The following is a 13,302-nucleotide window of genomic DNA, read 5'->3' on the forward strand; positions in this document are numbered from 1 at the left end:
CTAGTTATAAGTGTCCTTCTGCATCAACACTAGATTTATTAGCAGTTTTGTAACCTAGCTCTGACACATAGTTATTGACTACAAGTGTCCTGCTCTGGTGAATTCACTTGTCTCACTGTCTTCACTGTGCCCTGCAAGCTCAGCTCAGATAAGTCACCTCCTCACGTCCATCTACCCTAGCTTGCTCTTATGCTCTGGCTTTGGAATAAAAACTGAAATACTGATTTCTGACAGTAGCATTACCTAAAGCAATATACCCAGTGCAAATGAAAAGCTAAAAGTCACACTGAAGGGATGGTGGGATGGGAAAAATGGTAAGAATCTGCTGTCTACCTTCCCAGAAACTCCAAATTTAAGAATGTGTGGTGAAAGACTTCTGAAGAAACTGAATTGTATTATTATAATGTTTAATTTAATGCTGCAATATTAAATTATGACAAATGTCAGTTAGGAGGGGAATGCCTATAATCCCAGCACTTGGTGTCCCAAGGCACCTCAAGGTCAGCTTATGCTTCATAGAAAATATTATGCCCTGACTTTGCCCAACCTTCTCCCCGACAAACACACATACCTCTAAAATTCATAATGCCCAACCACTTTACAAAGTACATATGTTTAACATAGAAAATAACTGTAGAATGTAATTTCTTTACTTCTCAGTGAGCATGTGAGACATTAGGAACATGGACATCTCTACTGATCAGAACAAAGGGGCTGAAACTAGCATAACCAAGTTCTAAAAATATTTTAATATTTAGTAAAGTAAAATTTCGAGTCACTGTGGAACCTGTGTAGAAGGAGATAATGAAATCTACCCAATAGAAGAAAAGAAAACAGGCCATAAGAATGAGAACACTCCATGTAGCTCTGATTTCTGGAGGGGAGCTGTTTGCAGACCTGGAGTTGTAAAGGTAGAGGACACGCTTGTGGTGCTTATACAGATGGAGAGCCATGGACCCACTGCTCCAGCCCATGAGACTCTGAAAGATGACATCACGAAGAGTCATGAGAGAGAGGAAAAGCCACTTAATATGTCTGGATGGTAGCATATAGCAGTCGCCAATGAATGTTGCAGCTATAGATCTGTTTAAACCACCACCTGCTTTGATGTAGCAGAGTAAGTTGGAGCTTATGAGAACATTAACAATCCAAAAGAGGAGGAGAAAGGGAAGAACTTGGCATGATGTCTGTGGTTTGAGTTTTGTCCAAAGGGTGGTCCTGGGATTGATGGTGACATCCTGGACCACACTGAGGAGACAGGTGGTACAGATGGAAAGGCCCCGTGCCATCCTTGCCAGATAAATCACAGTTTTACAACCAATATCTCCTAAGAAGTTTCTGAAATAAAACACTGTAGCTACATCTCTGACCCCTGTGTTACAAATAATAATCAGATTAGAAAATGCCAAATGGATGATAATAAGGTCAACAGGCCTTTTTGCAATACCCAAGGCAGAAGTATACACATGTCTCATGAATACTAGGATATTTCCTACAGTTCCAGGTCCAGTAAGAGAAATAAAGACAATTGCCTGGATAATGTTATTCCACTTCATCTTCTGCTTTATACTTGGAAAATTTTTCTAAGAAAAACACATAATATTTTCTCTACTTTTTCTGATAAAAAGAATGCTCTCAACTCTGTGGACATATATGGAACTTTATTTCATGATCCCTGATCAGTGTTGTTGTTCTTCTTTTTAGTTTGTTTTGTCTTTTGTTTTCGTTTTGTCCTTTTTTCATTCTATGGAAATGATGATAGCTATTATCTGGGCATAAACTTGATAGTTTCCTGCCTTTCATGAAAATCCTTCATCCCTCAACTTCATATGACCATGCTCTTCCCAGACAAAAGTTAAATGCATGACATCATTTTGGCATTTTCAAAACAACAGAGTCCTGAGCATTGGTCTTGCCTTGCAGGCTCCTTCCTTTTCCTTCATCTCCCTCGGTGTGAGCTCAGGCTATTGGACTGTGTTTGTGCTTCATCCTGATTCTCTTCACTGTCCTGTATGTAATCATCACTCAAATGATGTTAAACTAATAAAAAGTTTGCTGCTTCTCAGAAAGTTGTGCTTGGTCAAGTAGACCAGGTTCTCAGGGAGATGATATGGTACCTCTTCTTCCCCAGCCTTTTGATCATAAATTATACAAAGGTTAATGACTGAGTATGAAAGTTGAGATCACTGGCCTCAAGATGGGACCAAGTGTGGTAAAAATTGTGCTCTCAATCTGCATGGATAGATTCATACAATATGATTTTCTTTTTATTCCTATTTATCCTGTTTTTACTGTTTCTTCTGGGAACATTTCCCACAACCAAACTTCAGGAAAACTGTTCTTGTAGAATCTTAACAATGGCAGGTCTTCCTTCTTGTTTTAAGATGGGTTTAGTCTAGTGATGCTCTCCATCAAAACTCCCTCAGCCTGTCAAGCCTCCCCAGTATTTCACACTGAATATAATCACATTATGTATGGTGTCATTTTCTCTGTTTCTTTACTTTGTTTCAGAAAAAAAAAAATGAGCCTTTGAAACAGAAATTTACTCCATTTCTTTTACCCTTCATGAAACAAATAGAACTTCACATGACAGTCTTAATTTCTCATCTCATCCACATCGAAATCAGGTTTGAATTACTTTGAACTCTCATAAACAAGTTTTGACATTGGTGCTTACATTTTCACAGGAATATGTGCTGTACTATGCAGAGTAGATCTTTGCCCATCCCCAGTGGCACCTGCTTAGAACTTTATCACTTAAGCTTTCCCTGCCTTCAGAAGACTGTGTTGCCTGTCTATATTCTCCCTTCCTGCACTGGGCAGTGAGCATGCTTTGTATGTAGTTTGTATGTAGTCTGTAAGTACTAGCATAGTGCCTGCTTAAAAGTTATAGGTTGCTCAATGAAACTCTTGGCTTTACAAATGCATTTTAATCACAGACATGGTTTGGCAAAGCAATTCTGAGAAACATTTGAGTTGAGCTCTTTACAGAAGATTGATTAAAAACTCGGTATCCCAGAGAAGTCAATTCACTTTGGAAACCACATTTGGTAGGTTTCTAGCACTTTCCCATTTGTCCAATAATGTGAGCTTCCACCTTTCAACCACTTTAGTGATTGGCATGGGCTTACCCATCAAGTTAAGAAACTTACCAAAAAAAGCTTTATTTTGACTTGAAATTCTTCTACATTTATCTTGTTATAATTTAGTAGCTTTCACATGTACTCACTGAGATGACAATAGAAAAATACATAACAATGAAACTGTCTTTGATTTCCACCCTTGTTAATATAGTTGAAAATGTCACACACAGAAACACATAAACACACACACAGAGAGAGAGAGAGAGAGAGAGAGAGAGAGAGAGAGAGAGAGAGAGAGAGAAACAGATACACACAAATATGTCTGTTCCAAGTTGATTTGGAAGAAATATTTCTACATGTTTAATAAGCTCATTCCTCCAGTATGTAAAAAATAAAGAGCAATCTGTGTGAACCTAATTAAGTCAGTATGTTCTTTCAGAAGTGGGTCATGGTCTACAGAAGCTGCATACAAGGTACAGATACATAACAGAGAAAAAAATCAATAAACTTGAGAAGGATAAATTGTGAAATCAACAAGCTCAAGCTTTTTAACCAGCTATTCTGTCTGTTAAATGCTGTCTTTCCTAACTGTTATATGCTGGGCTTTGAACACTTTACTTGGACCATTTAAGACTCAATACACTTCAGCTGTATTGAGAGGATTCAATGGAGCAGAGGCATATAGTGCTTAGGACAGTGTCTGTCCAGTGTTAAACATGCTCTAATAGCCATTGCTCTAGGATTTTGTGTCATGTAAGTTTCCTGCACAATTCTCTGTAATTGAACATTGGTTTATATTCTGAATCAGGAGAGATAAGCTTCAGGAACAATAAAACCATAACAAAGAAGAGCAAAGACCTTAATTCTGAGAAACCTAAAGGGTACCAGACATAAGATACTGTCGAGTAGAGCCTCTCACTCCTGGAGGACAAATACACAAACTAGAGAAGCTGCAGAGAAGAAAAGCTTCCTCACACTCAAGCTGAAATTTCACTCCATGTCTCCAGAACCTGCCTGAGCTGTGTTGAGAATCTCTGGCTCAGTGCACCACACACAACTGCACTCTGTTCCCTTGTGCACATGGAAACAATTCTGGATGGCAGGTGGTAAATCAGAGACTACTTTCTTCTTGGATTTTTGTCACTTTCCTCTTTCACAGTGACAGAAGAACCCAGACCCTCTCTTCAATCACTTCCCCTAACCATCCCTACCTCACGGTGTCTCTGTCAGTGTCAAAGGCAGCTTCAGTTCACTGAGACAAGATGGTACATTCACCTGCAGAGTCTGTGCAGGGCTCAGGGTGGGTGTCATCACAGCATATCCAGGACATTTATCATCCTCAAGCCCTGGGCTCACAGGAACTGTCACTGCTAATAGGATGTCACCAGTAGGAGTTTGGTTTCTCCAGGGGAAAGGGCTCCTTCTGCACATCTCCATCCTGGATGCCAGCTTGGTGCTCTCCCTGGTGCCCTGTCATTTGCTGAGCCAGAAACTTTCTGTTCCTAGCTACAGTACCTTAAGTTTCCTGGCTCCTGGGACTTTGCCTTCCTTTCACCCCCAAGCCAGGAACTGAATTGGGAGGAACTTCTGAGAAACTTAAGTATTTCCTCTCTGAATATTTCAAAGTTCAATAACACTATTGCTGGAGTGACGGCAAAGTGGTTAAGAATAATTGTTGCTCCTGTAGAGGATCCATGTTCAATCCAGGCACATCAACTGTGTGGCTCAAACTCAGTGGTTCAAAAACATCTGTAGGTCCAGTTCATCCAGAGCATCCAATGCCATCTTATGACATCCATGGGCATCAAGCATGCATGAAACACATACATATTTGTAGACAAAACACACACTAAATAAAAATAAATCAATACAAAAAATATGGGTTTAAAGAAAAAAAGCTTGCCCACAAATGCCCTGCCTGCCCAGTCCATCAACAGTGAGAACAACCAAGTTACACTACCCCTCCCAACCCCTGTCTCCTGGATCCCTATGGAGCACACCCAGCAGTAGTGAGCTGCTCCCCGTCCTCTGAGCTCTGCCTGCATTCCCAGAGACATGCCAGCACCTGGAACAACCAAATAGGACCCCCCACCCAGGCTGCTTGCCTGCCAGGTTCCCTTAGGGCATACCTAACAGGGGAAAACTTCACCCTGTCTCCTGAACTCCTGTTTCCCAGCCCACAACTTTGCCTGCATTTCCAGAGGCCTGCCTGTACCAGGGACAACCAGATGGCTAACAGCCAGTTTAAGAATTAAACAATATGGTACATCCAACACGGTATGGTACCATCAGAGCCCAGCTATCCTACTACAGCAAGCCCTGGATACCCTAACACATCGAAGCATACAAAAATGAACTTAAAGGGATGGAGAGATGGCTAAGTGGTTAAGAACACTGACTACTCTTCCAGAGGTCCTGACTTCAATTTCCAGCAACCACATGGTGACTTAACCATCTATAAACAGGTCTACATCCTCTTCTGGTGTGTCTACAACTACTGTGTACCCCTAGACATAAATAAATAATATTTTAAAAAAAAAAGAAAATGACCTTAAATTCAATTTTATGGGGGGTAGAGGTCTCTCTTGAAGGAAAACAGAAAAACACAATCAAACAGGTGATTCAAATTAATAAAACTATCCAAGAATTTAAAATGAAAATAGAAACAATAAGGAAAACACAAACTGAGAGAATCCTGGAGATAGAAAACCTAGGGAAGAGAACAGAAAATACAGATGTGAGTATCACACAGAATACATGAGAAGAAAGAGATGATCTCTGACATATTAGATACAATAGAAGAAATTTATACATCAGTTCAAGAAAATGTTAAATTTCAAATTTTCCTGACACAAAACATAGAGGAAATCTGGGACACTATAAAAAAGATCAAACCTAAGAATAATAAGAATAGAAAGAGAAGATTCTCAGGTTCAAGGCCCAAAAAAATATTTTCAACAAAATCATAAAAGAAAAAATTTCCAACCTAAAAAAAGAGATGCCTATAAACATACAAGAAGCTCAGAGAACACCAAATAGACTGAGTCAGAAGAGAAAATCCTCCCACCACATACTAATCAAAACACAAAATTACAGAACAAAGAAAGAATATTAAAAGCTGCAAGGGGAAAGGTTACATAACATATAAAGGCATTCCTATCAGAATTACACCTAATTTTTCAACAGATACTCTAAAATTCAGAAGGGCCTGGGAAGGTGTCATTCAATCTCTAAGAGATCAAAGATGCCAGCCCAGACTACTATACCCAGCAAAAATATCAGTGATCATAAAGGGAAAAAACAAGATATTCCATGTCAAATCCAAATTTAAATAATATTTACCCATAAATCCAGCCCTATAGAGGATGCTAGAAGGAAAACTCCGGTGTAGTTTTAGTTTTTTCAAAGCCTATTTCTTTTTTTTTAATATTTTTTTACTACGTATTTTCCTCAATTACATTTCCAATGCTATCCCAAAAGTCCCCCATACCCTCCCCCCCCCNCTTCCCTACCCACCCATTCCCATTTTTTTGGCCCTGGCGTTCCCCTGTACTGGGGCATATGAAAAACGTTGTCAAAGCCTATTTCTAATGATGATTTATAAATGCTTTAATCTCCCTTATAGCTCATCACCCACCAGAGGTAGTGGAAAAGAAAAAATACAGGGGAAATGGATCTATTTGGGAATGGTTCTTTGGAGCAAATCTCATCTGCATTGTTAGGAAATCAGCAGTTCACTTCACAGGTCAGCAGCAGCATCTAGATCCACTTGCAAAAACTTCACAGATATACAAGCAGAAGAGAAAATCCTCCCACCACATACTAATCAAAACACAAAATGTACAGAACAAAGAAAGAATATTAAAAGCTGCAAGGGGAAAGGTTACATAAAATATAAAGGCATACCTATCAGAATTACACCTAATTTTTCAACAGAGACTCTAAAAATCAGTAGTGTCAATATAGCAGCAGCAATGGCATGACCTATCAGGAACAAGCAGGCCTCACCCAAATCAGCACGAGCTAGCAGGAAGAGATTCAGATCATCAAAAATGCCAGAAGTTCTCAACTGTGCCTCTCTGAAGGAAGTGAAGATCATAGAAACCTCAAGAGCAAGAAATATTGCACAGCTAACTCTACCAGCAAGCCCTTCTCACAGTTCATTGAGTCCTATTTATACAAACATCACTTGTCCTCCATGGGTCTTGCCTCAGCACATGAATCTGTATCTGCTGACATCACTCTGTCAATTGTCCTGAGTCCATGGAAGTGACAAGAAGCTGCAACACACCACCAGAAGTTTTTTGGTGCATTTCTATCTATGTTGGAATTCCAACAAAAGGAGTTAAACCATATAAGGTGGACAAATACATGTTTGTTGTTAGCGAAGAATCTTTTCATGTATTTGCTTTAACAGAACATCCTTTTCCCTGTGTCTGCTTCAATGAAACATTCTTTCATTAGTCTGCCTTACCCTTACACCTATGTCTGCTTCAGCAAAAGGTTCCTTTACATCTCTACTTTAACAAAACATCCTTTCTCTGTGTCCACTTCAGGAAAACACACCTTTATGACTTGGGCCCAGCAAATCACCATCCAATGGACTTTCCAAAGAACCCTCAAGTTTCCACTTCACTCCAACCTAAGGAAGTTAATTACACTGAAGAAAAATAAATATTTTTTAATATTTATTTAAAATAAAACTAGCAAAACAAAAAGAAAAGAAGTGTGCACACACACACACACAATCACCAACACCATAAACATAACAGGAATTAACAATCACTGGTCATTAATATCTCTCTCCACATCAAAGGACTTAATTCCCCAATAAAAAGTCATATGCTAACAGAATGGATGCAAAAACAGGATCCATCATTCTGCAGCACACCAGAAACAAAAGTCAGCAACAAAGATAAACATTACGTTAGAGTAAAGAGCTAGAAAAAGATTTTCCAATCAAATTGTCCCAATAAGCAAGCTGGAGTAGACATTCTAATATCTAATAAAATAGATTTCCAACTAAAATTAGTCAAAAGATATGGAGAAGTGTCAGAGATGGTTTTGTACACTGTATATTGAGATGTTTATTTCTGTGCCCAGACATATAGTTGTGGCCTGGACCATGGCAGGGTCATCTATCTCTAGTCTCTATGTTATATAAAACTTGTTTTTCATCACACTGATTGGCTAGTAATTGATCAGCCAATTATCTTGGAAGAAGGGAATAGGGCAGGATCCCAGAGTAAGAATCCTAAGGATAGAGGAAACCAGAGAGAAAAGAGGACCAGGGGAGAGGAAGGTATTGACAATTCATATAGAGAGAACAAGAGGATTCACCATAAGGTCAAGATGAGAGAGCAGACATGGAGACACACATAGCCACAGCAAACCAGAGCAAGATCAGATAACAAGTAATGGGGCATTTGACTGGGTATTAGCAGCCTAATTAGGTCAGAATATCTCAGAACCTATCCAGCTTAGGCTTGCAGCTTGTTCATAAAAATGCCAGGTCTCTGTATCTGTATTCAGAGCTAAATATGGCTAGAGCAGACATATAAATGCTCTGCAGTTGTTTGGAAACAAAGGGGGAATTAGAAACCATCCCCTAAAGAATTACATTTGCAAAAGTATACTTCATGCTCATCAAAGGAAAAGTCCACTTCATCTCAATTCTAGCATCTATGATATCTCAATTCTGAATATCTATGTGCCAAATGCAAAGGGCACCCACATTTGTGGAAAAAAATTACTAAAGCTTAAATCTCACATGGAACCCCAAACATTAATAGTGGAAGACTTCAACAACCCACTCACCAATGAACAAGTCATCTAAACATAAACAGAGAAATAATGGAACTAACAGATTTTATAACTTAAATAGACCTAACAGGTACCTATAAAACATTTCTCCCAAACAGAAAAGAATACACCTTCCCAGCACTTCACAGAACATTCTCCAAAATTGACCATATACACAGTAACAAAGCAAGCCTTGACAGATACCAAAAAACAATTGAAATAACCTCCTATATCTTATCAAACCATTATGGATTAAAGCTGGGCTTCAACAACAACAGAAACAACAGAAAAAGCTTACAAACTTATGGAAACTGAACAACTCTCTCCTCAATAATCACTGGGTCAGAAAAGAAATAAAGAAATCAAGGCCTTTCTAGAACTCAATAGACAGCATACACAAACTTATGAAGCACAATGAAAGGAGTACTAAAAGGAAAGTTCAAAGTACTAAGTGCCTTCATAAAGAAATTGGAGAGATCTTATACTAGGAATTTAGCAGCACATCTGAAAGTCTGTAACAAAAAAGAAGTAAAGACACCCAAGAGGAGTAGATGGCTGGAAAGAATCAAAGTCAGGGATGAAATCAATAAATTAGAAACAAAGAACAATGAAAGAATCAACAAAACCAAGAGTTGGCTGTGTGAGAAAATCAACAAGATAGAGAAACTCTTAGCCAAACTAACCAAAAGAAAGAGTGAGACTATCCAAATTAACAAAAATCAGAACTGAGAGGGAGACATGACAACAGACACTGAGGAAATCCAAATAATCATTAGGCCTTACTTCAAAGACCTGTACTCAACAATATTGAAAAATCTAAACCAAATGGGCAAATTTCCTGCTAGATAACACTTATCAAAGCTAATCAAGATCAGGTAAACAATTTAAATAGGCCTATAGCCCTAAGGAAACAGAAGTGCTCCTTAAAAGTTTCCCAAACTGATATAGCTGTCTCCTGTGAGGCTATGCCAGTGCCTGGCAAATACAGAAGTGGATGCTCACAGTCATCTATTGGATGGAACACAGGGCCCCCAATGGAGGAGCTAGAGAAAGTACCCAAGGGGCTGAAGGGGTCTGCAACCCTATAGGTGCAACAACAATATGAACTAACCAGTACCCTCCAGAGCTCATGTCTCTAGCTACATATGTAGCAGAAGATGGCCTAGTCAGCTGTCATTGGGAAGAAAGGTCCCTTGGTCTTGCAAACTTTATACGCCCCATTTCAGGGGAACGCCAGGGCCAAGAAGTGGGAGTGAGTGGGTAGGGGAGCACAGGGGGAGGGGGGAGGGTATAAGGGACTTTCGGGATAGCATTTGAAATGTAAATGAAGAAAATATCTAATAAAATATTGAAAAATTAAAAAATAATAAATAAATAATAAAAGAATTAAATTAAAACCTCAGATATAAGTACACCCATTAATAGACAACTGATTTTTGCCAAAATGCCAAAAATACAAACTGGAGAAAAGACCACATCTTCAAAAAATGATATTGGTCAAACTGTATAAGTACACATGGAGAAAGATGAAAGAATGTAGAAGCATGTAGAAGGATGAAAATAGAATCATATTTATCACCCCGTACAAAAGTCAACTCTAAGTGGATCAATGTTAGACCCAATATTAGGTTCTGACAGAAGAGAATTTATGAAATAGGATTGAACTTATTGGCAAATGGAAGGGCTTTCTGAATAGGACACCCAAAACAGGCATTTAGACCAACAGTAAATAAATGAAAGGGCATCCCATAAAAATCCAAAAAACAGAGGGTTGTTCTCTGCAAACTGACATCAGGGCTCCATTGCTGTGGACAATATCCACACAATTCATTGAACATGAACACATTGACTTGGTGACTACATGGAGCCTTAACCTCTACATTTTAAACTCTTTGGTGTAGAAAGATACTCTTACAGGCTTTAGAAAGAGAAATGTGGACACTGACCCAGCCACAAAACCATTGACCTACAATCTGTCCTGCCAGAAAATATGCCATGACAATAGTGGCACAGAACTTCTGGGATCTGCCAACCAATGTCTGGTTTTATTTAGAGCCCCACTCCACAAGAAGGTGCCCATACTCAACACTGCTTGGGTAACCAAGAACCAGAGATTGGACAGCCCACAGATCTAGGGTAAAACCAAACACTGCTGGTCTTTTTAAAGGGGGGGGGGGTGGAGCTGGAAAGATGGCTCAGTGGTTAAGAGCACTGACTGCTCTTCCAAAGGTCCTGAGTTCAAATCCCAGCAACCACATGGTGGCTCACAACCATCTGTAATGGGACCTGATGCCCTCTTCTGGTGTGTGTACAGCAACAGTGTACTCATACATAAAATTTTTTTTAAAAATTAAGAAAAAAAAGTATCAATAAAATGACCCCTAATGATCAAGCCCGCTCAGGCAATCAACAGGTTCTCCAGTGCGGGAGTGAGGATTAAAAAGAAAAAAGACAGTTAAACAACATTGTAGCAAGACCTCAGTCCATTCTGAGACTGAAGGCAAATTTAGTTTTCCCAATCCACTTTTTATACCATTTTTATTAGATGCAAGTATTAAGGGCAAGCAGTACAATAAGGAACTAACAAGACAGTAAGCAAAGTTCTGTGATTACTGCCATGACAGTTGTTTAAGAGGGCTTGTCATAATGTCCAAAATACTTGAGCCCACTGCCCAGTCCAAGCCCAAAATCACCTAAAGCCTACATCTTTTGTTTCATCTTAAGATTAAAATTCCTGCCTTATCCTACTTTCTGATTATAGCCTAAAGTTACATTCTTGCTGAAACTTACTTCCTTATCATGCCATAATGACAGTTTCCTGTCTGAGCTTACATCCTTGTCATGCCCAATGTCAGATTCTTGCCTGAAGTCCATTGCTTTGGTTTTGGCCAATGTCAGACTCTGACCAAGTGGCAACCCAAAAGGCCCTCCACACCCTAATGATATTCTTCTATACTCATAGATCAGTATGTTATCCAGTAATCTTTGGGCTTTCTCCAAACACAGATAGAGCACAAGCAGAGACACACAGACAGGGATTAGGCAGAAAAGGAGTTCATCTGGGCAGTCTCCATCAAATCCCTTCCCTCATAGTATAGGGGATCTTTTGGAAGAGGAGGCAGAAATATTTTAAGAGCCAGAGTGGATGGAGAACACCAGTGGAACATGGCCCTCTGACTCAAGGCTAACAGAGACTGAACCAGCAAGCACAGGGCCTGAGTGAGTATACAGGAAGTCCTCTGGAGATATGGGAAGATCAGTTGGTTAACAGACACTTGGTTACTTGTTCATTTTCTCACCTCACATCCTTCCTCTCAAAATAATTAAACACTAATTAAGGTGGAAATAACTTCTGAGCAAAACAGATTCTGTAACTGTTGGAGAGAGGGAAGCTATACCTCAGGGACTCAGGCCCTGCAGTGACCTTCCTTTCCCCTGACACTGTGACAACATGAAACCTAAACTTTGCAGTACCTAATGGCAGCCAAGAGCCCCACAGATCCAGACAGCACAAATATGACTTGGCAAGTATCACCTTCCCAGAGCTGCTCCAGAGCCTGTCTGCACCACAGAAGTCCAGGTGAGTACATGGAGGTATGATCTTAGATGCCCTCAGCTGTGCCATGAAAGCTGAAGTCTCTCTCTGACTAAGACAGAGAGGAATTGAAAGGCTCCATGAGCCTTGGGTCTGCCACATTCCTTTTGACCCCACAAGGCTGGTCCTTTGGTCCAGAAAGATCAAAGGAGAGTCGTTCCTGGAGAAACAGAAATGGGACAGTAATGCTGAGACATTGCTGTCGGTCCTCAGGCTGGAATTATGAAAGAGCTCTGAGGGTCATTGTCTAAGGTGTCTTATTTGTTTTTTGTGTGTTTGTTTATTTATTTGTTCGTTGTTCCTAAGGAATCAGTGAGATAGAGATTTTCCAATATCTATCCAAAATTTGACACAATAAAGAAACACTGCAGTAACAAGAGTACTAGAGAGTCAGAGGCAAAATAGTCATTTTTCAATTGTTTACATGGGGAGACTCAAAAATCACAAGAAAACATACAAATATAAAATTTTTAGCTTCCATGTTTGCCAGCATGGTGACTCCAGCAGACCCACTGCTGTTTGTAAAGGCTGTACTTTTCACTTCGGATGCATTTCCACTTTTCAAGGATGGGCACATTTTTCTCTCACAATAGCTTTATAACTCCCCATTATAAGGGTTTTTCTTATGGATTCATCCTTAGAGTTTCTAGATTCTGTCACCTAATATTACAAATACTTATCTCAACTTCAGTCATTGTATGCCTGGTGCATGTGGATAACTATAAACCACAAAGTGTAGCAGTTATCAAGACCATCTTGAGAATTCCTGCTATAAGGATCCAGGCTGTGAACTTGCATAGCCTTGAAAAAGCTCATCTTAAC

At 39.5% G+C, this 13,302-nt stretch overlaps 1 protein-coding gene across 1 annotated transcript; it reads right to left on the reverse strand.

Annotated features, from left to right (window-relative positions):
- Positions 1-656: 656 nt before the first annotated feature.
- On the reverse strand, positions 657-1,556 carry LOC110287688 (putative vomeronasal receptor-like protein 4). The gene has a single exon (XM_021154241.1). The coding sequence runs from the start codon at positions 1,554-1,556 to the stop codon at positions 657-659; it is 900 nt and encodes a 299-aa protein (XP_021009900.1).
- Positions 1,557-13,302: the final 11,746 nt, after the last annotated feature.

The sequence above is a fragment of the Mus caroli genome, unplaced genomic scaffold (genome assembly GCF_900094665.2).
Source record: "Mus caroli unplaced genomic scaffold, CAROLI_EIJ_v1.1 scaffold_14448_U1_1, whole genome shotgun sequence".
NCBI lineage: Eukaryota > Metazoa > Chordata > Mammalia > Rodentia > Muridae > Mus > Mus caroli.

What these genes read in the sequence shown, in the direction of transcription:
- LOC110287688 (XM_021154241.1), bottom strand. Translation starts at nt 1,556, where the DNA reads ATGAAGTGGAATAACATTATCCAGGCAATTGTCTTTATTTCTCTTACT.